The sequence below is a fragment of the Xylocopa sonorina genome, chromosome 11 (assembly GCF_050948175.1).
Source record: "Xylocopa sonorina isolate GNS202 chromosome 11, iyXylSono1_principal, whole genome shotgun sequence".
Classification (NCBI taxonomy): Eukaryota; Metazoa; Arthropoda; class Insecta; order Hymenoptera; family Apidae; genus Xylocopa; species Xylocopa sonorina.
In genome coordinates this window covers 9,690,868-9,713,330 of record NC_135203.1, presented here as the reverse complement: position 1 = coordinate 9,713,330, position 22,463 = coordinate 9,690,868, and the positions used below count along the sequence as shown (strand labels likewise).

Sequence of the window (22,463 nt, the reverse complement as noted above, 5' to 3'; positions counted from 1 at the left end):
AGTTTCCGCCGTTCTAGAGTAACGATGTAACTTATAGTATCTTTTTCTTTTTTTTTCTCTTTTGCAAGGATTCGAGACGAGCGACGCCGCTGAGGACACCGCGTGGGGCCCACCCTCGGTCGTAGCGGTGTACAAAGGCGGAGCTGGTTTAGGATTCAGTCTTGAAGGTGGTAGAGACAGCCCTCTCGGAGACAGACCGTTGGTGATCAAGAAGATATTCACCGGTACGCTTTAATCTAAATAAAATGCCTGTTCTACCCTGGTCTCTCGTTAATCTAATTATTATCGGTAAGCAGGGGGTGCTGCCGAGAAGACAGGTGCCTTAAAAGCAGGGGACCAATTGTTAGAGGTGAACGGATACGATGTTACGCGAATGTCAAGGATCGAGGCGTGGTCCCTGATGAAGAAACTGCACGACGGCGAAGTAAACCTCCTAGTCAGGCACCCTGCCACCAAATCGTCGTGAACGATAGTCAATCGGAGCGGAACGCGTGTCATAATGTAACGACGAGATGAAATCACGTGAACGCGTGTACGATTCCGATTCGTAACTAATGTTTCTCTTCCAATAAGTGCTTGAAACGATGCAACGAATTGTCGAGTGTTCGATGCTACACTCTACCGCAGGTACTTAGTTTATCTCTTTTCATACTTTCTAAAGAATAACAAAATATCTCGTTGAAACGCTGCTTAGGATTCGTATATGTGCTTATATGTATATTGAGATAATGTTGTTAATTAACTGTTTAAACATCTCGGTCCCCCGAGAAGATCTTGTTTTTTTGTTGCGATTCATCTAACGATTACGAGTATAACTTTTAGTACTGTTTTTGAATACATTTAATTGCCGCAAAAGAAGGAACGCTTTTCCTAATCGCCAATCATTGGGCTGTACTGTTAGGTTGATTTAAAGAACCCCGCGTGCATACGAGCGCGTATCCACCTTAGGATCCGATTCGCGTAATGTTGCGAAAAGGAACAGGATGAAGAACAAAGCATTTGTAAATAAAAATAGTGGGCAAAAATTCGAGATGCAATTGATCTAGAGAAAATGGCATATATAATATAAAAGATGGGAATGTTAATATAATACATTATTGACGTATTTAAATGTAGACTGACATTTGTTTCTAGGTTCGCGTTTATTAATAATCATGCTGTGATATGTATGTGTGTTAATATAAAAGTAATAAGCATTAATAAAAACGTCTCATCCTCGACGAATCCTCTATAATAAACGTTAACGTAACAAAAGGAATGTTTTACTTTAGAACGTACTTTCAATTGCGACTTTTTACTGTTATGTATATGTATATATATATACATATATATATTCTTTGTTCGTTCTATAAGTGAGTTGAGTAGGTTTCGCAGTAAAAAAACAGATACCGCGAATTAATTCCTTTTTTTTTTTTTAATAATATGATCCAATTGCAATGGTGTTGGTTGTATGTAACTATTTCGAACTGTATTACTATGGCTTTATCTTCGGCAAGATTGAAGAAATTTCGAGAAACGATAGGCAAATAAAATCATAGGTTTCAAAACACAATACAACTTGAAGTTTAGTTTCATATATAATTAACGATTTGAATGTACATTATTGCATTATATTACATTACGAAAATATTACACATAGAACAAAGTTAATACCAGTAATACTCCTTTGGAACACGATCCTCCTTGATGCCCATTTTGTCCATAATATCCATTTCGAACGTCTTCAACTCTGCCTGTAAATCAGTAAGATTAATTAAGTTAATTTGTCAGAATTGCGTTGCTATAATTTCTTTTACGTAGCAATTTGCACGTACTTGAAACGTTAGCTCTTTCACATCATTCTCAGTGGTATCTTTAGGCTGGTCTTGATACACATCAGCAGCTTTATAATCCACAGTTTCATTGGCTGATACAGGTACAGGAATAATGCGACCAGTTCTACAAGATACCCTTACATGTTCACCTTTTTCTGTATACCTCCATTCGATGCTAGTTGCCTTTCTAAAATGAAATTAGGTGCACAATTTCTTCATTTGCTCGAGGAATGTTTCTATTAAAAAATTTGATTTATACTTACAAATCAAAGGGGTCTACCAGCTGAACTTGCGTAGTAACTAGTAATGGTTGTTCTAAGCGTTGGCAGTAACCAGGATAGTCCTTGCTCTTCCCTTGTATCACCAATTTTGTATTTAGCCCTCCAACGATAACCCAGTTTCTCTCCTGTATGATATCTTTCACTATTCCTTGTTTTCCCTTGTCATGGCCATACAGCACTTCCACCTAAAATAAATTCTATTGCAATACACCATTCAGTTCCAACGAAAATTAAAGGATACATACCCGATCACCACGGAAGAAGCTCCAATTTTTGATTGGTTCAACCACAATTGGATCACGGCGCTTTTTTACAAAATTCTGTAATTGAAACGTTGCGGTCCATGGTCGATGCACAGAGAAAAACAATTTTTTGTTTGCTTCAACCCTACGTGGAAGGAACTGCGGCTTGCCAGGTGGTGGCCTCCAATACACCTGTACGAAACATGTTATTTTAAAGCACAAGTAAAATGTTTCCAAAAAGGAAAATATAATAAAATTAAATTTACGTACTCGCTCTGTGATGCGATTTATGTAGCGCTCTGGTAAATTTGAATATTTAACAGACCAGTCGCCCATTCTTTTAAATAAAACAGGTGTAGGCTTCATTGTTTTCAATTACAAGTTAACTTGAGAACGAAACGAGTTTTGCTTTTTTAAATTACTTCGAGATAAATGTACAAGTTCTTCTCGTCCACAAATTCACAAATTAAACAGTGTTTACATAATTATAGGTTATGTTTAGCATAATCGACGAAACGTAACGTGCATGTGTGAACTTATACGATATATATATATATATTATAAAATTTCATTTTTCGACTCGTGGCGCTATCTCTTCGAAAACTGCTCAAACTGGTCGCACATCGTTATCGACAGCGAAGTAAACTACTTAAGAACTATTGGTGCCATCTCTGAGGGTAGTACTGAAACTAATGCCTCAGCAGTTCCAGCGCTCCTCCAAGACATTGGGCTAGTAGTTCTTGAGTAGTTTGCTTCGCTATCGATAACGATATGGGACCAGTTTGAGCACTATCTTGTTAGATGCCGCAGCAAGCGGAAAATTCAAATTTCAAATGAATTTTACAATTTATTCCAGCAATGTAATTTACTATATAAGTGACATAAGTTTTTATTACGAAACGGTGCATATAATGAGCTGATTAATTAATCGCTTCTATTTTCTGTTACAGTTATCACAAGAGGAAGGATGGAAAGAAGACTTTGAAGAATCAATACAATTAGATGAAATCTCTTCCACTTCCACAGCATTATAGTTTAAGTATTTTATAAGTAGCATTATAGTACTTGTTTTGTATCGTTGTATAATGTTCTTAAGCAAATTATTGTATTTTCTTGTAACAAGAGGGAAATCTTTATCGTATAACTATTTAATTATAGTCCTGAATGCATAAAATACTGAAGATTATAAGTATCGTTATAGAATAAAGTTCCATTGTACTTTGATGTATATTCTATTAACATTATTAAATAAATTAATGCTTTAAACATAATTTAACAAGTTTCATCATTTACCTTGTACTCTACCCTCCACCCGATCCTTTTCCTTGTCATTTTCACAAATTAGAATAAGATTTTACCAGAATTTCGCCAATTACCGGAAGTGACGTCATTTTCCAGGAAATGGCACGTTTCGAATACCTCCTCGCCTATCATGTTCTCCTGATACAAAGTCCGAAAATCGAGTTTTCGATAGAAAAATCACTGAAACTTGGCGATTCCTGGAAAATGACGTCACTTCCAAGAATCGCCGAAATTCCTGGAATTCTCGATGACGTCATTTCCAAGAAGTGGCACTATTCGGATACCTCCTATGACGTCATGTTCTCCTGATACATTGCCGATTTTTCGACCAAAATCTTGAAAATCCGACTTTGTATCAGGAGAACATAACATATGAGGAGGTATCCGAATAGTGCCACTTCTTGGAAATGACGTCATCGTGAATTCCAGGAATTTCGGCGATTCCTGGAAGTGACGTCATTTTCCTAGAAGTGGCACGAATACCTCCTATGACGTCATGTTCTCCTGATACAAAGTCGGATTTTCAGATTTTTGATCGAAAAATTGCGAATGTATCAGGAGAACATAAGTAGTGAGGAGGTATGCGTGCCACTTCTAGGAAAATGACGTCACTTCCAGGAATCGCCGAAATTCCTGGAATTCTCGATGACGTCATTTCCAAGAAATGGCAAAACTCGGATACCTCCTATGACGTCATGTTCTCCTGATACAAAGTCGGATTTTCAAAATTTTGGTCGAAAAATCGGCAATGTATCAGGAGAACATGACGTCATAGGAGGTATCCGAATAGTGCCACTTCTTGGAAATGACGTCATCGGGAATTCCAGGAATTTCGGCGATTCTTGGAAGTGACGTCATTTTCCAGGAATCGCCAAGTTTCAGTGATTTTTCTATCGAAAACTCGATTTTCGGACTTTGTATCAGGAGAACATGATAGGCGAGGAGGTATTCGAAATGTTCCATGTCTTGGAAAATGACGTCATTTCCGGTAAAATCGTTTAAGGACTGGAATTGGTTATTTTGGGATTGACAAATGGGTGATTGAATGATTAAACACTTAGTTAATAATAATTGAACGTTTATTAAAACTCTTTAAACATTTACAAATTAATGATATGTACTTATAAACTGTATTAATAATAAACTAGTTTATAGTACATCTTATATAACTAAAACTTATGTTAATTTATAGTAAAAGTATCGATTAAACTAATTCTAAGTAGTAGCCAAAGAACTGCATCTCTTGCGCATTGGTATCCTCTTGTATTTTCGATCGAAGACAGTTTTCCATTCGTTTTCCAAAGCTCCCATTTTTCCACTGCTTAGACAACCACGGGAAACCTGTGCACACAATAATAACGCATTAAAAACTTTATTAATTTCGATAAATTAAATGATACGTAGTCGTTAGCACGATACCGTTTTCGAGAAGCCAGTCTCTCGAAAACGGTGAGGTGCCCGTGAAGGGACCCAACCCCATGACCCTAATCCCACCCACCCTCCGTTATTGGCATTTTCTTACCCAGAGGGAAATTTATAAAATGACTCCACTAACACTTTATAAAAATTAAAGCGTATCATAAAAGGAAACGCGATACGATATACCAAACTCTATTGCTCTATTACTGCACGCTGTATAACGCGGATAATGTACCATTTGTGCTTCCATTTTGCTCTATTCGTTCACCTAAATTGCTGTTCTGAACATCTGATTGCGATCGTTTTAAAGATTTCCCGCTATCTCTTCGTTCGTACGGATCATCGGGATATGATCTCGCCCTCTCGCTCGACAATAGCCGGCTGTTTTAATTCAAAAGGAACTCGAATTTACGCTGAAACGACGCGTCATCGCGCGGATCGATTAATCACCATCGTTTCCCGTGACGTTAATTCACCGCAAAACGCTTGCTCGCGCGGAGACTGTTGCCCCGCGCGCCTTTGCTACCCCCGACAAATAATAGCGGAAACAAGGTGATCGTGATAGCCTGGGCTAGCCGCAAATGATCCTGGGGATATGTGTGTTCTTGCTGCTGGTACAGTTCGAAACAATTTGCATGGCTGGCCGTACTTCAAGCACGCGCCGATGGATCTCGTTTCGACAAAAAGCCCGGCCCGCGTATCAGTTTCCAATAAAAACCGTTCGCCAATCTATTCGTATAATAGCGGCCGCTGTTGTTTTGTGAATCAGACGATAGCTTTTCGAATTGTTTCCGAGATGCTCGCGGCTGTTCTTCGCCGTTGTCGAAAGGCATTAAAAAATAGTGGGGAATACCTCGCGGAATTAGAGAGGATCGAAACTGGAAACGACAAGCTTTTTATAGCCGTTATTAATCCAATCCGAGTGTAATTAGGTAATTAGATTTGGTTTAGTGATTCTATAAATGCGAGGGACAATTTTGATCGTACTAGACTTACCGACATAATCGTCCATCCACTGGCAAGTGATGACTCTGTTGAGAACAAGTAGTTATGGTCAATCTTTGATTAGACGCAACGCGTTTCTGATAGCGAGAGCAGAATCATAGCTGGTGTTTGGTGTTTGTTTTTGACGAGATAACGTTAAGAATGGAATGTTGCAAAATTAATCACTGGGCTTGAGAGTCAAAGGATTTACGGGGGTGGAATGTTCGATAGAGGGTTGATCCGTCGCGTATGCCACGGCTGTTTAATCGTACCACTGCTTCGAGCTACGTCAGGCATCGAGAATAGAGTTTGGAGGGTTACTTTTTTTGCTGAAGATCGGCTCTAAAAATGCCAGAGGATGTAGCTACTATAGAGCTTCAAATATAGAGATCTTAAAAACGTCAATGAAATTTACCCCAGTTTTCTATGACAATTTTATCCTCGTTCATTTATCGACACGTTTTACTTTTACCACGGATATAGTCGGATTTTACAATATTAGACGCGTTGAAAAGACACGAAAAACCGAATCAAAGAACAGTGCGTCTGCTCTTACGTTGTTTCGAAGCAGCGTTCACCGTTGCATCGGTTTATACCGATTGCCGCTGCACCCTTTGTCCACTGAGCTTTTTGTGTCGTTGCCAGTATCGCTGTCACGCACGCACACGCCGCTCGTAATCGTGAAACGGGGTGTGTTATATTTTATTCGTTGCTACCGAATGTTCAACAGGCAAGGTGAAAAGCCTCGTTTCCGCTTGATCTTGTCGCATCGTCCACGCGTCAAAGAGCTCCGCGATTTTTCAAAAACGCGCGTCGAACACTATCGTCCATTGTTGTTCCGTGCAAACGACAGATGACAGATATCCATTGGCGCCCTATCGCACCGCCGCCTCGAAAGTACTCTTTGCAGCCAGCCCCAGTTCTAACAGACGATGAGAAACGCTACGAACTACATCGTCCGCGTGTTATCGATTCGCGAAGTCACTTAAAAATCAGGCTTCGCTTACATAATTAGTCTTTGTTTGGTCAGAAGGAGTTTCATTCTCGGCCCTGTTTCTCCCTGGCACGGATTTATACGACTCACCTGGCACCGATAATCCTCTGAACGCGAACAACGCGAAGAATACCGGTAATCGAATGCAACCAATCGCGCGCGGCATCGTTATTTAATTTGCGCCTACGGGTGTGTTCACAGCTCGCGGGTTAACTATTGAAATCGTCCTTTGAGGGCAAGCAGGATCACTCGTCGATTATCCGGCTCAGTTTCATCTCTGACGCGATTTGAAAATCCGTGCAGGAATTCCGGGGGAAACGGTACGCGATCGTTAAATGAAATTTCCATATCGATTCGACGGAGGGCGTGTACGATAGCCGGTTACGGCATAAGTATCTTCCTCGATCGTGCGTCGAGCTGAAATTAATAAGAACTGTTTACAGAAAGCGCGATCGCGGAGGGTGTTTTAATTGAACGGGGATAATTGTTATTCCGTCCACGTCTGACGATGAATCCGAACGTTCCGCGTGAAATTATCTTCCGCTCGTCGGAGAGTTCGCAATTTTAAAGATCCGATAAACAGCAGTATCGGATCATCGCAAATCATCGTCGTTAACCTTTACATTACCATTTACCCCCGGAGTATTCGAGGGCGAGTCTCTCCGCGAAACATCCCCCGAAGTCTCTTCGAGCGACACGCGTGACCAGTTTCGACAATGCGAACGAGACGCCATCGCTGATGATCATTCTAACGAGCCGGTCCGGTCCTCTAACGAGCCACCGCCTTTTTCGCGGGTGTGTCGCGGGAGAAGGTCTAATAATCCCGAGGGAGAGGGTTAGGAAAACGCGGGACAGCTAATCGGCGGCGCAAGCAGCGCGCTATTTAATTTGCGGCCGCGACATCAGCGTAAGGTTACAACCGGCTGACGGCCCCTCGCTCTTTGAGGTCGCCGCTCGTTGATGTCGTGGGGTGGGACGGTGGGGGTTGCTGGCACGGTGGCGATGTCGATGGTGTACGCACGAGGTACACGAGGCTGGACGGGCGAACAATGCAACGGTGAGCAAGCACGGGAAGGCGGGGGTGGAGGAGTCGTGGGTATATACCTGGACCACCGTAGTATGGAACGGAGCAGGAGAGCTCTGGCAGAGGCGGTGGTTCCCTGGCGCGCGGCCTCAGCTGCGGTCGGAGGTTCTCGCAACCCCATCGTGTACGGATACGCGTACTTAGTATGCCCCCCTCTGTGTGTGCGCGCGTCTAGGTAAGGGTGGACGAGTCGGTGGCCGTGGCCGGCTCACGGAAGCACGGCACCAGGATGGTTGTCGGTGTTGGTCGGAGCCGAGGGTGGTCGAGGACGACCGGGTGCGCACGAGCCGCGAATCACCGCGGGAACCTGTCGCACGCCACGAAAGTCGAACAGTCTCTCACTGGCGCTTGGCGCGGCGTGTGCCTCGAGAGACTGGATAGTTGGACAGTGGTGTGGAACGCACAGAGCTGTGTGTTCATTGTTGGAACGGGGGAGCGTTGAATGGTAAAACGTCGGGTATTAAAAAGGGAAGCGTAAGGGAGAGAGATAGAGGAGGAGGGAAAGAGAGAGAGAGAGAGAGAGTCCATCGTTGCGTGGGGCCCCAAGTGGACGGTGGTAGACTATCCATCCGCGAGCATCTACCCCTTTCCTACGAGGCTCGATGACCGTGACGCGCGACGACGAGGATCGATGGTGGATCAGGATGACTCGCTGTTCGTTCGTTAATTCTGCGCGTCGCCACGTGACTCCGGGCTTCCTGTCCATTTGGATGATCGTCGCATGGCTGAAAGGTGAGCGAGCATTCTTCATCCGCGTCTTTAATGGGTCTTATGGTCGACTCTCTGGAAGGAGGAGCAAAACTAGAATGTGATTTGCTGGTTACACGCGTGAACCGATTATCCAGTTACGATCGCGATCGTCTAAGCGCACCGCAGGTCCTTGGCTCGAGGGAGCGCGCGAGGGGGTGGTATTTGCTGCGAACGAATAAGAACGATCAGCCAAGGCGATTCTGTTAGACGCATCCGTATCGTTTCGCTGAGTACACCGAATCCCGTGTGAATTAGGAACGATTGCGATCGGGGTGGTAACCTTAGGGAGGCGGCAATCGACGGAATCCTCCTTTTACTGGAAGTTCGTGGATTCGTTGCGAAACTCACTCGAGAAAGCTCTGATTGACCGGTTGTTTGGTAGCGGCTTCTTTTTTTCGTGGAAACTTGGTTCGCTACCCGGGAAGATCCCACTTAAAGCTTTCGAATCGCTAGCACGTACGGCGAGTGGTTCAAGTTCCCGAATCTCGCGGTTCGGATCGGATAGGCCGGGTTAAACGCGGGGCGGAAGAACGGGGGATGTTTTTGCGGGACTTCCAGGCAAACGAACCCATCCTCGACGCCGAACCCGGACGAAAAGGCGAGCGAAACGGGGTAACGAACTCGGCTGGCAAGTTCGTGACTCGGGTTAGAACGATTCGCTTCACTGAGACAAGTTCGATGAGGTGGTCGAGGGTGCTTAGATCGGTCGCAAACATTTTCGCCACTCGTTCGAATCGCGTTGTTCGAACAGCGGATACGCACGCGGCGAATAACTAGGGGAATGATCGATCGAACACCAGCAGGGTTGTTCGAATCGGTAGCCCGGGAAAAGTGCTGTCCAACGGTACACCGCACGGTTTTCACCGCGCTGGTAATACCGATTCCGTGAATTATTTAATTGGCCTGCGTCGGGGATGAAATAATGCATCGCGAAATGTTTCTGCAGTCTGTCGTTGTTGCTCGGGATACACGGGAACAATGCGAGGTTAACCACTGTACGCTGTTAAAAAAAAGGCCATCGCAGCCGACGCGTAAGCACGAGCTATACGGTGGCGCGATCCATGGGAAAATATCGTCGATAAAACCACCGATATATTTCCTTCGAGCGTGTTATCCGCGTCGAAACGCGCGATCCGCAGTACCGTCGTGGTTTATCGCGTGCTCTTCTAAAATTTAAACCGCCTCCGCCACGTTGTCGAATCGTCGCCGGATTTATGACGCGGGGTGGCAACTTAAAACGCTGCGGACGTTCTCACACCCCGCGAAACATCCGCAGGAAGGGCGCAACGTGTTTCGAACGGTCGATGGTCAATGAAAATTCTATCGGCGATCGAGCTTTGCCACCCTCTAAGTTCGACTCGGTTTCCATTTCCAACCCTCTCGAACGGTTCGGTGCTCAGGGTGCTCCCGTGAACGGACTATCTCGCTTCGAGGGATAAGATAAATCGCAAGAAGTTTTTACGCGAACCGGGACGAGCTACTCTCGTCGAGACATCCTTTGCGCTTTGTGCAGCTTTCGCTCGACTCTCGAGGTCCGTCGACGTTTGTTGACCCACGAGTCGTCGTCCGTTCTGCGGTGCTTTTGACGGGCTTTTTTCCTCGCGAGCTGTGTACGCTGCGACAAAATGCACACATTGCGTTGTAACTTATGTTTAACCATTTGTTGTATTTTCACTCCATTATATTTAAAACTTGTCGTTTCCCCGTGGTGTACATTACGGCCCGGTTAAACGTCAGTTATTTTTTATTCCCGCGTTTCTAGTTCAAAATGATGTCGGATATTTTTCAATATTTCCCTCTCGTTCAATTTCTCCAGAACGGAAATGCGTTTCGCGATGCGTTTTATGCATTGAAAAAAATTACTCCGAACTAAAATGCACGGTATTACTCGAACATCTTTATTTAATCGATTTGTATCCCGTTTCAAGAGGGGTCGAAAATGTTTTCGTACCAAGAAAGTAATGGAAGGAATGTTTTCCAATTTTTATCAAAGTTATATAGAACTTCGATATCTGAAAAACACGTATAACTTAGTACGCGTTCGTTTACGTATCAAACACGGTGGTGCCTCGATTATCGGGATCACTGGCGATGTATCGTATGTACGTTGCTGGAACATTCGCAGACCCGTGTATTAATTGGAACTGAAATAATGTTTCGCCTGCAAACATATACCATTAAAGTGCTACGATATCGAGCGATGTTTACGGTACTCGTAAGAAAACCAACCATCACGCGAATCCTCCGTATCAATTGCTCTTCGATCGTTCGAAGCAGCGAGTCAATTATTATAATAGCCAGTCGGTAGATAGGCGGTGAATGGGTAAAGGGACACTGGTGATCTCCTGCCAATGAAATCCATTTCCCGTCTGCCAGATGAGATAGGATCGCGAGGGGGACGTTTGATCGATGGCGTCGATGGATTCGCCGTCCGGCCAGCGTCGAAATCGAAACGAGCCGCGATTCTAAACCGGGTCCGTCGTCGAGGAACGACTTAAGGGACGCTGCGAAGGTTGAACGTTCAGGCGGGCGTGTAATCGGACGATAAAGCGCAGCAGTTGCGGCGAGAAAATGGTTGGAACGAATTTCGGTTCCTTCCGGGACGTCGCCGGAAGCGGGTTAAACTTCAAAGTCGCGCGGGACACGTACGCGTGTTACGCGACTGCATCGTCGAAATTAGTCCAGCGGGTAGACGGTCGACTCCTCGAGTGTGAAGTTAACTTCCGGATCTAACTTTTGAATAGGAGGAACCGGGTCACGACTGCGCCTCGCGAGGTGGCCAGGGGTTGAACGGGCGAAGAAGATCGCCGGGAAACGGGTGGGAAGACGCGATCGACCGACAGTCGATACGCGTTCTCCGCGTCTGATCGTTTCGCGTTTTAACGCGAATGGACTGCTCCATAATTTATCGTGTTGTTTGCATTACCGAATCGGGGCCAACGAAACGCGCGCGGATGCGGGGCGGATCGTACGCACCCCGCGTGCGGGGTTCAGATCCTTTTTTTCGACGAGCGATTTGTTTGCGCGCAGTTTGAAATAATTGAACGACCTGTTAGATATCTGATCTTGTTGTTTGGTCAAGGCATTCGGGATTCGGATGAAACGTACAACTGCATTAATCCCCCGCGGGGATTTCGAGCGTAGATAGAGGTTTACTAAATTGACGCGCGAATCGATCGCGTAGCGAGACTCGCTAATTGTCCAGTGGATTACCATATTTTTCAAAGCTTAGGTGCGAGAAGATGTCGGCCACTTTCATCCGCGGTTAAATACAGCGTTATTAATATTCATGAGCAATCGAAAGGAATGTCCGTCTTTCCTAGTTTGTCAGGAGGGGATGTAATTTTGCCTCGTTCACCGTGAAATTCGCCCAGGGGTGGTCCTTCACCTAATTCATGGTAAATCTTCCAATTTCCCCGCGTTTCTCTCTCCGTTCCATTCATGCGCGCTAACTTCACGTCCGGTTAAATTTGTTCGAATCGATACACCGCGATGTTCGTTCCAATTTCCGCAGTTTAAACGGCGATCGCTCCGGGCGTGCTCGCGGGAACCAGATTTTCCCTGTCATCGCGATTCGATTCGACGATTATTAAAATACCGGCGAGTCTTTTGTGAAGGTACTTCGCGCGATTCGCACGGCATCAAGCGCTGCTGGTTCCCCTGTCGGGAGTTAACGCGTCGAAAGTTCCCCGGCTAATTTCGCCTGCGAAATGTATTGGCGGGGTTAAAATCGAACCGGAAGGGCTTGAATTGATCGCGCGGCACTCCACCGAGGTCCTGGAATATTATCGTGGCTATGAAATTCCGAGCGGAACGTGCCGGCGCGGTAATTTATTCGAGGCGAAAATTAAGCATCGCGGTATCCGTTGATTAAGCTGATTTTCCCACAGTTTTGCCTTGTCCCTCTGAGCCTGGCCGCGTCCAAGTGATTTACGGGCAACGGCGATTAGAGCCAGAGAGGAAAGTTAGCAACGTTGGGAGCGGAGGGGTAATTCTGGAGCGTATCGTGTGTAGAACCGTCTAATGTCGCTAATGGAGGACGCGCCGTTGTGCCAGGTGGATCGGGGAATAATTGTCTCCGGGAGATATTAGCCAGGCACTCGAAGGTGTATTAATTCCGAGGTAGTTTCGCGCCGATGGACCTCGCGTCTGATCGCACGGAACGGATATCGACGCGGCTGAGAAAAATTCTCATCGCGAACCTTTACGGTCCGCACGGTGCGCGGACGAGGAGGAACGTCTACGACTGCGACGTGGAGCGAGGGAAAAAGAGAGCGGACACTTAGCATTTATATTCTTCTTTGAGCGGCTGGTGAAATGGAGCAACCGCTTTTTCCTACCCGTTTCCTTTGAGGAGCTCTCCTTATCGCTCTTAGCCAGGATGGATCTCCATTCGCCTTTTCCGATTTCAATTCAAGTGCGTTCGAACACCGAACGTCGCTTTCATCTTTATTGGATTAAAGGATTAACCCCCGGATGTACGAGGAATTATAAAGTCGTCTGGGTGCCTTTGAAACCCGATGGCTCGATGCATTCCGCGACGCGGTAAATAAATGCCAGCCCTTTTTAATCAGTCGTAGAAAGATGCAACGTGATTCATTTCTCGCTCCGATTTCTTAACGAATTTAAACATCCTTCTCTTTGCACTCCTCTCCATTTCCGTATTTTTAGTATCTAGGAGTATTACAGTTTCTAGCACGTTTTATTATCGTCGAATTGATAAAACGTAACGTCCGAACAACAGAGATCGTTGATTTGACGGAAGTAGTTCGCGCGCCCCGTCACTGGGGGCTAAACTTTCATTTCCCCTCGAATAGAAGCTGAATGCATTAGATATCTAATTCAACCGCCATCCGACTGTTCCTATTCAGCGATCCAAATCTGAAGTCCGGTATGTATCGCCTGGGGGAACATTGGCCGCGATATCTTAACGAACGGATACCGTGTCCAACAGCGAAAACATCGGCGACGGCTATCGGCTAACGAAGAACAAATAAAAACTCTTCGCTGGTCCGCGGAACGTTCGTGGCTAGCGAACATTTAGCGTGCAGCGTATATGCGTCTCGTATTTTTATAAGCTTACAAGCACTCGATGAGATTTCACGGAGCGCGACAAATATTTGAACGGTGGACATCCGCGGGGAAAAACGATGATCGTTATTCGAACCGTCGGGCAAACAATATCGCAATGACGCAATTATAGCCGCTGTATTTTGTTACCGTTTATACAATTCCGCCCACCGTATTGGTTCGTTTGTTTTTTCTGCCTCCCTCTCCCCTCGTCCCAACCCTGTTTTTTTTCCGCGTGTCGTGTCGATAGGAAAGCAATTAGTTTAATTTTAATTAAAACGCCGGGTCAACGAGGCAACGCGAATGATGCTGCGGAGAACATCGGGCATTGCATCGAGCGTTGCAGATGCACGCGTCGATGTACGTTCCGCGCGACATTACTGCGCTCACTTTTCGGGACACCGCGATCGAGCTACAGGGATCTGTGACCGCTTTATCAGCATCTGCGAGAGGTTAACTGCTCGTCGAGCGATGAAATTTGTTCGACCGCGGCAATCGCCCCGTGTCGACCGATAATTTGCGAATTAAACCGCGATCTTGCTCTCGACGGCGAGAAAAAGGGGATCGACGGTGACACGTATGGATGACATTCTCATCTGCTGGAGGGATAAGAAGTTTGCTTGGTCCGGGAAATTTATGACAGAGCAACGAACGGCGAACCGTTGATACGTTACTCTCGTTGCGAGCGATCACGATGCGGAAATTGTAACGGCGTTAAGTTTTCATGCCGCCACTTAATGGATCAGACCAGATGAAACTGGCAGATGTAATAAAAATTCTATCAATCACGAGAGGAAGCAGGATCCACGGCAAAGTTGCTGGAAACGGGAAGCAGATAAGCTCTACTTATATCAGACACGGTGCCACGCAGTAGGTGAGGTCGGTCCCGAGTCGGACGTCCGTCAGACTAATAACGGCCCCGACTACTTTGCTCCGCGAGGTGAAGCGTGTATTATGCGTATTAACGTTAAAACGCGCATTAAAGCAGGGGGACGTTGAACTCGGTCGTTAACGGAATGTTAAACGTACGACTGAGTGTGTCATCAGTGTAAATGAGGCGGTGTTTAATCATTCGCGCCTCCGGTTTTTGCGAGAACTTCAATACCCCTTTTGGGGCAAAATTTCTGTACCTTATTTCCTAAATTTCCTACATTCGAGAATCTAGAGGATCCGCGACGATCATACTCATGCTGGAGCAGATCTCCGTGTAATCGATGAAATCGATCGTTCATCGGAATTTCCGGTGCCGCATATCGGAAAGTCCGCGCTTAAATTTTGCGCCCGCCACCGCGACTCTCGTCCGAAATTTGAATATTCATTATCGAACCAGCATCCCGTGGTTACTGCGCCCGGTAAAAATGGAAAAATGCGATAAACTGGGGGAGAGCGGGGAGGAGATACGCGGAGGGGGAAATAAAAAGCAGCGATAGCGTGCTGGAAGATAGGTGTGCCGGAAATGCTAAAAAGGAACCGCGGTTGCGAAGAAACAGATGGATACATTAATCAATATCGGGATGACCGATAACGAAAAGGGAAGGTAATGCAGCATGATGAAAATTCAATATCGGTGGACGTGGCCAGGGAGAAGCTGGTCGCGAGAAAACGAGCGCCAGCTAGAAACTAAAGTGGCGATGGAATAGACGAGGAAGACCAGGAAGCGTTCGACGAACGAATACGAACGAAAATCACGTTCATCTCGAACGAGGCCTGGGTAAAAATGGGACTTTACGCGGTGAGGATTTTCGGTTCACGAATTGACGATAGAAACGATACGAGCCGAGCGTAACCTGCTTGACGAGCTACGCCGTGTTGCTTTTCGGTTGTTGGCTTTGGGAAAGTCGTTAAACAGCGCCGGAGAGTGCCATTTATGGACTTGTGTTTTCCGGCTGGCAGAGGCAGTCTGACTGGGACGCTCGTTGTCTGTACGCGTGCTATTCGAGAGCAACGAGACCGCACGGTAATCGTGTTTATGAGCTACGATAAATCAAGGAATTGAATGAAACCGTGTTGCGCGCTATCCGAGCTGGATACTAGCCGCGCGCCAGCCCCCGTATTAAAGTATTTTTTTCGCGGAAAATTCGCAAGCTGGTTGCATTTTTTTTCGCCCATTCTCGCGCTCCCTCTCTTTTTTTTCAACAGACAATTTTTCGAGATTTCATTCACGCGGCAGCACTTTCTGGCTCGTTTATCTTGCCGCAGCTCGTTAACGAGCGGAGAGCATAGTTTATAGCTCTCTGTTTCCGTGGTCGATAGCGGACTAGCTCGCAATTCTCACCAAGAAACGGAACAGTTAGACTGGCGTTAATCATTCGACATATTACGAAGCGGTTGCGCGAGCAACCGGTATCCTCGCCCCGTTTTGAACGGTTTACTTCGCGGAATAACAACGTCTTGCCCAGCCCGTTGCCCAGCGAAGACTTAACTTCCAGCGATTAATCGGAAGCGCACTGTAATTTCGCGGTACGATGTAAGCGAAACTGCAATTTATTCGTTAAACGAAAGCTGTGCCTGTGCGAGAGATCTCAGTGTTCCGCGAGGAAGCAACTGGATCACGCCGAAAACGCATCGAAACGCTCGTACGCGATCGTATGTTCGTAGCTTTTTTTCTCTCTCCTCTCCTAGATTCCCCTCGTATTGCGAATAACTAATGAAACGCAACCGCGCCAGCGATCCAGCCACGCGATCCGTGTGGCTCGTTAAAAACCGGTAGAACCGATGTCGCTCGCAGGCTCCTACCGCTTTCTGGCGGGCGCACGTTGGATACCGGTTGTTGTCTGGATGCAGAGGCGTGCCGTTGCAACGGAACCGTGTAATAACCACGTACACGAGCCACGATATACCATTGAGCGGCGAGGATGGATAGATCTAGATACGGTGGGCAGGGGGAGAGGGGACGATTCAGGCTCGCGTACACGGGATGTATATAGCGTGCGGTTGTATCGTGCATCGAGAGCAGCGGCTCGCTAAGAGACGGAGGGTTGGGGGAGGTAAAGAATGGGATAAACACGGATAGAGGAAGACAAAGGGACGGAGCAAGACACAAACAGAGCAGAAACAGAGTAGCAGATGAGAAGGCGGAGGAGGAATAGGAAAATTTACAGAAGAACCGCCCGTGGGGGGGTTAGCGGAAGAGTTGTATTTCTATGCGTTGAGTACAACTATGAAATATCCTCAACTCCACCCTCTCCGGTTACTTCTTTGGGGGTCGGTTTATCTTTATCGGGGGGCCATCGTGGCACATAAATCAAAGTGTTTACTCGGCAACAAGGCCGGGGGAAGAGGATGGAAACAGCGCAAGCCCATAGCTAATAATGAGTAGCCATCGACGCTTTCCTCTGACCCGTTCAGGAGCCATCCATTCAGGCAAGCCAGCCACCCTTCTCCTACCTTCCGGGTCCATTCACCGAAGTCGATGCAGAACGGACGGCTGACCACATCCTTCCACACGGTCGGATACGTCGTTTTTCTTTGATGCCTCCACACGGACCGAATTAGTACGAGGGTTCGCACGTTCAAAAGCCAGCAGCGCGGCGCAGCTACCGTTCCCGGATGGTCGATCAACCCGCCGCTATTTAGCTGGCCACGATTTGTCTACGGCGATCCTCCTCTTCGTCCGTTGTCGATCGTGTACCAATGATTCCTTCTTCTCGTCGATGTAACGAGCGCGCGTCGATGCGCTTGAAAAGGTCGTCGGACTCGAGAGACGGTCATTTTTCGAGGGTGCGCGAATTCCAAAACGGGAGACGTTTCGTTGAACCGGTATCGATCGTGACGCCGATCGGTGGAACGTTTTAAACGTGGACAGGGATGGATCGTAACGTTTAAAGGGCACAAAGGACAGACACTTCCCGGTGGGGCAGGTCTCCGCGTGCTTTTGGAACGACGCGCGGCCGTCTTTATCGTGCCGCGAGCAAATACTTTAGGCGACGTAAAATCCATAATGAGCTCGACCCGGGGAATAGCACGCGAAAGTCGATGCCTCTTAATGAGCGACTGGCCCACCCCGTACAGAGATATACGTGCACGTGCTTGTACACGCGTGTGCACCGTTCCCATGGAACTGTGTTAAATTGATACGCCGCAAAGAGACCGTACTCTGCCTTCTCCCACGGGGGTTTTACGAACAAAGTTTAAGCTCCGCGGCGAATGCGGGAGAACGACGAGTGCTCCGCTCGTTGTTTGTCCAATAGACTTCCAGCATTGACGAGCATTAAACAAGTTTCTTGGCACTGCGAGAGCCAGAGGGGAAGTTGAGAGGGTTGCAACTTTCGCAGACGCCAAAATCGAAGGAGGGATGGAGGAACGACGGGCCCGAGATGTCCTCCCATGTTATTGGAACGAAAGATTACCGGGCACGGGGTGTTTAATTACCGTAGCCGCTTAATACTGAGCACAACTACCGCAGACTGGATCGAACCGGGGCCGTTCATTGAACCACCCGGTAATCCGTGGGGCCACAATGGATCTACGGCACGGAATGCACTAAACCATCGCCTACACGACTCGATCTATCGCCCCCTTCTCGGATGGATGGGCAGAACACGCCTTTCGAGATGCCGTTTCCACGTGTACGCGATGCCTGACATTCTCCGTTCGAACGGTCCAACGATGGAAACCGCGGGACGAACAAAAAAGAAACGCGGTACCATTATGAATCGACGCTTCGTAGTTTTCTCGTTGCGTTCGAAAGATTCGCGACACATACGCGCCGCAGATGGTACCTCGTGGGTCTTGCAAGTTTGTGGCTGAAAGGAACGCGGGGACAAGATATTGCAGGCAGCGAAAGCTTCGCGCGACGCCGTTGATAACTCTGCACGGGAAAATTGTTGTTTATCGAACGACATCGGATGCCGTGAATGGGACCCTTTTTCGATCCACCTTTTGTTCACTTCCGCGGGAGTCTTTTTTTTTTGTCTCGCGCTAGTTCAATCTGTGCTGTGGATGGAACAGCGGTGAACCCGTGTTTGTTTTCTCTTGGAGTTTATTTTATTTGAAAAATCATTGGAGCGATGGTCGAAGAAACATTGACTTTATTCACCGGGCTAATAATAGTGGAATTGTAATTGTATCACTCGAAATGGATTGAATCGCCGCTGCCAATGTAATACCAATTGCGTCCGCCAGTATAACAGTATCGTATTAATTAGTAAATTAATAACGGCATTATATGAGCGATACTCAGAGCGTAAATGACGAGAATCTCGTTTCAAGGATATTGATGCGCGTTGCGAAACATCCCCCATTAATGAGCCTCGTAAACAGAGTTCTTGGGAGGAAAATGTTCGCATCCGCCCTCAACCCTGTTTCTCCCATTCAATCACCACTTCGTAAGAATTATATTCGTTACTTTCATTACGTTCCGCATTTCCTGTTGAGCGTCGAGCATTCCTGACTTTCGATCCGAAACGTCGACGAGGATCGCAAATTGAACAGTTCACGGTGTCGTGGCTCGTTGTTGCGCGATTACTCGACCGGTGGAAGGGTCTGCGATTCTCCGCAGGGCTCGCGAACAGAGAGTCTTGCCAAGGGAGAAAAGAGGAAAAAATGACGCGTATGAGAACTCAGGGTCGACTAACGAGTGGTGGGCGATCCGAGCCAGCGCTCATTTACCTCTTGATCAGAGAGGCAACCCCCTCCGTCGTTCCCTTCGCGTTTCTTCCGGCTCATCCGGCTCTCCCCATTCACTAGCGTCGGCCATTCCACGGTCCGGCCATTACGACCGGGTAGCACCATGTAAAAACGTTGCTCGAGCTATCTTCTTCCCTGGCCGTGGCCAAGTCTGCGTTCTCCGTCGCACGGGCGTAGCTGGGAACGTCTTTTCAAATGCCGTTTCCAAGTAGCACGTCGGTTCCTTAAATTCGCGGTTAATGGCTCCGTGGCGCGACACCCCGTGAAAGCTTAAGGGAGAAAAGGTGTGGATACGCCCGAGTATAATCCTGTTTAAAGATTTTAAGACACCCTCGCTACTACCGACACTATTATGTAGAGTTAAGGGATAAGTGCGAGGGGGTACGCGGCGTAGAATTTCATCGATGTCTGTCTTTTACAAATTTGCATACATCCCGACCCCTCGCGTCGAGCCCGTTTTCCTTAATGCGTTTCGAAGTAATCGAATGAAGAGGGTGAAATTTGAAAGTGACACGTTGTCGCGATCTTCCTTTCAGTCTGAGTAGAGGGATGTAATTGGAATGGAAGTAGTAGAAAAAAAAAAAAAAAAAAAAAAAATACTGTCTGAATTACTCGGCAAATTTTACTATTGTGTGCATCTCTGGACGCAGTTCGCTCGCGAAACGGTCGGTGGCCCACATTTTTCACTTGACCGCGGTTTTCGAAGTCCACGGGTGTATTTTTAAACGGTCGTTTAATAAGGAGAATAGCGGCCGCGTCCGTGCACTCCCGATCCAGTCTTTCTCTCGGCGGGCCGGCCACTCGACTGCGATAGAACTGCATAAAACTGCATAAAACCGTGGCCGTGCCCCGAACCCTTCCGCTCGATCCATCTATCGGTTTTTCTTACTTTAAACCTGCCTGGGCAAACATCAGCAGCTTGGAATCAGGCCGCGGGAACAGGAATTTTCAACGTTAATTCCATAATGGCCAATCTCCAGCTCTAATAACCTCCAGCTCTCTACTCTTACAATAACCCGTTTCTTTCTGAAAAGGTGGTCCCGCTGCGCGGAATTCATTTATCGGTTTTCTTCGATTAAAAGCTTCGACAGGTCGGTCCGTCCGCGTTTAGTCGAATTAAAAGCGACAAATTCGAGATCGCTAATCGATCGCCTCGCTCATTGTACGGTTCATTATAACACGTTCGTCGACGAACACGAGTATCGCGTTCTCCACCTCGTACCGTTTAAACGGTACCTGTCATCATCGCTGGCGAACACTTTTTCCTTCTCAATCGGTAGAAAGAAGTGACCAGCGAAGAAAAGTAGGCGGTTACGTTTCGAGGGATGATACATCGATACGGTTAGCTATCCGAAGTTCGATATTGTCACGTTCGGTTAACCGACTACTCCAATTTCGTCCCATTAACGGGTGCACCGTGCACGTGGCTGTAATGGCGATCAATCGTGATTTAGCTTGAATCATGAGTCGATGCCTGACGGAATGGATGTTTCATCCCCTCTTTCACGTCCGCCCTCGCCCCCTCGCCCTGGTGGAAATCGACCTTGTTCCCGATGAAATTTATGGGCCGAAAACAACGACGGCGCGGTGCGTCCCGCGTGGTTCGCGCCGCACGGAATTTTAATCGGACTGGATTCGTTCCCATGCCCAACCCTCTCTTATGCACCTTTCACGTGGGCTCGACGACGACGGGGACCCGTAAACGCGCAAATAACCAGTAATGCTCGTCGGGCATTGTTGCGCCCGCGACTCGACCGTTCCCGGGTAATTTACTGAATTATTATACCGTCAATTTTCATTACCGTCCAATTTACACGGCAATACATTACTCCGATGGAATATAATGGGGCATAAATTTCAGTCGACCAATCAATAATAGATGGCTTGTTCTATAATGTTTTATTGCTGCTGTTACCTCGCGCGTGATTATTATGAATTATTTCGTAGCTAGTATTGCCTCCATGATGGACGTTTCAGGGGCCACCGGTAGGTTGCCTCGCTGGAAGTTTCATGGTCATGCTACAAGTTTAATATTCTTTTGGTGAAGCGCTCGTGCTCTGTATCGCGACGGAGGCGACATTTCAGAGAGGATAGGTTCAGTATCGAGTCTAGTCCGCGAGATCGAGGCATCTGTGCTCGTTAAACGGAAAGTGGTGGTGGCACCGGGCAATGGACGCGTCGTATCGTTCCATTGGCACGGCTGTTAATCGGAAAAACGTAGGAAGAGCGGCGCGTACGGCCGCCTGTTGATTTTCTCGCGATATATCTGTCGATACACGCGGCATCGGTGGGCGGGTTTGGCGCGAGCACAGCGGAATCGACCGATCGAACGACACACAGTGTCTAATCGGGTAGCAATTATGAGGGTGGCTGGGATCGCGACGCCGCGCGACGACGCGGCTCGTCAAATTCGGACGGATGGCGCAGCCTCGAACCGCGCGGCTCGCGTCAATCGCTTCGTTGTTATTTTGACCGGTACGGGGTATAGTTAAATTAAAGCGTTTACGCTCGTGACGCCATTCGACAGACCGCACTTTGACCGAGTTATAAATCAACAAGACGCGATTAACGGATAACGGCGGGGCCCGGAGCGTGTTTCGCGTACGCCGCGGCCAATTTTCCGGGGTCGATCGCGCGGACGCGCGCTTATTAACCGGCGCTCGTTCTCGCGTTTGACGCAAAAATTTATGTCCATCGCATTCGTTCGTCCGGCGATTAAATTGCCCCGACACTAACCGCCGCGGTGCATCGAACCGGCGAGAATGTGGATCAACGTCCGATATAAAAGAGTCGTTTCTACTACCTCGCGTAGCCGAGTTCCCCATATGAATCTTACCCAAGGACCTTCCTTCCTTTCCTTGTCTATGACCGCCGCGACGTTCCACGGTTTTACGT

The 22,463-nt window shown here is 47.2% G+C and overlaps 3 protein-coding genes across 9 annotated transcripts in view; 2 read left to right on the top strand and 1 right to left on the bottom strand.

Annotated features, from left to right (window-relative positions):
- The window catches only part of Bbg (PDZ domain-containing protein big bang), a 38,122-nt gene extending 37,193 nt beyond the window's left edge, over positions 1–929 (top strand). For both annotated transcript variants that reach the window (XM_076903994.1, XM_076903993.1), the window contains 2 exons: positions 69–224; positions 297–929. In XM_076903994.1, the coding sequence (XP_076760109.1) occupies positions 69–224; positions 297–466 (326 nt within the window). In that variant the 3' untranslated portion in view covers positions 467–929. The remainder of the gene's footprint in view (positions 1–68; positions 225–296) is intronic.
- A 628-nt stretch (positions 930–1,557) lies between these two features.
- Positions 1,558–2,805, bottom strand: Mrpl24 (mitochondrial ribosomal protein L24). The gene is made up of 5 exons (XM_076904100.1): positions 2,608–2,805; positions 2,341–2,529; positions 2,078–2,280; positions 1,815–2,001; positions 1,558–1,733 (listed from the first exon to the last, which is right to left on the bottom strand). Exons 1-5 carry the CDS (start codon positions 2,701–2,703, stop codon positions 1,647–1,649), a joined length of 762 nt encoding a protein of 253 aa, XP_076760215.1. The 5' UTR covers positions 2,704–2,805; the 3' UTR covers positions 1,558–1,646.
- Positions 2,806–8,720: 5,915 nt separating this feature from the next.
- Positions 8,721–22,463, top strand: part of LOC143428840 (cell adhesion molecule Dscam2) — a 116,715-nt gene continuing 102,972 nt past the window's right edge. For all 6 annotated transcript variants that reach the window (XM_076903998.1, XM_076904000.1, XM_076903999.1 and 3 more), the window contains exon 1: positions 8,721–8,852. In XM_076903998.1, coding sequence (XP_076760113.1) covers positions 8,723–8,852 — 130 coding nt within the window. In that variant the 5' untranslated portion in view covers positions 8,721–8,722. The remainder of the gene's footprint in view (positions 8,853–22,463) is intronic.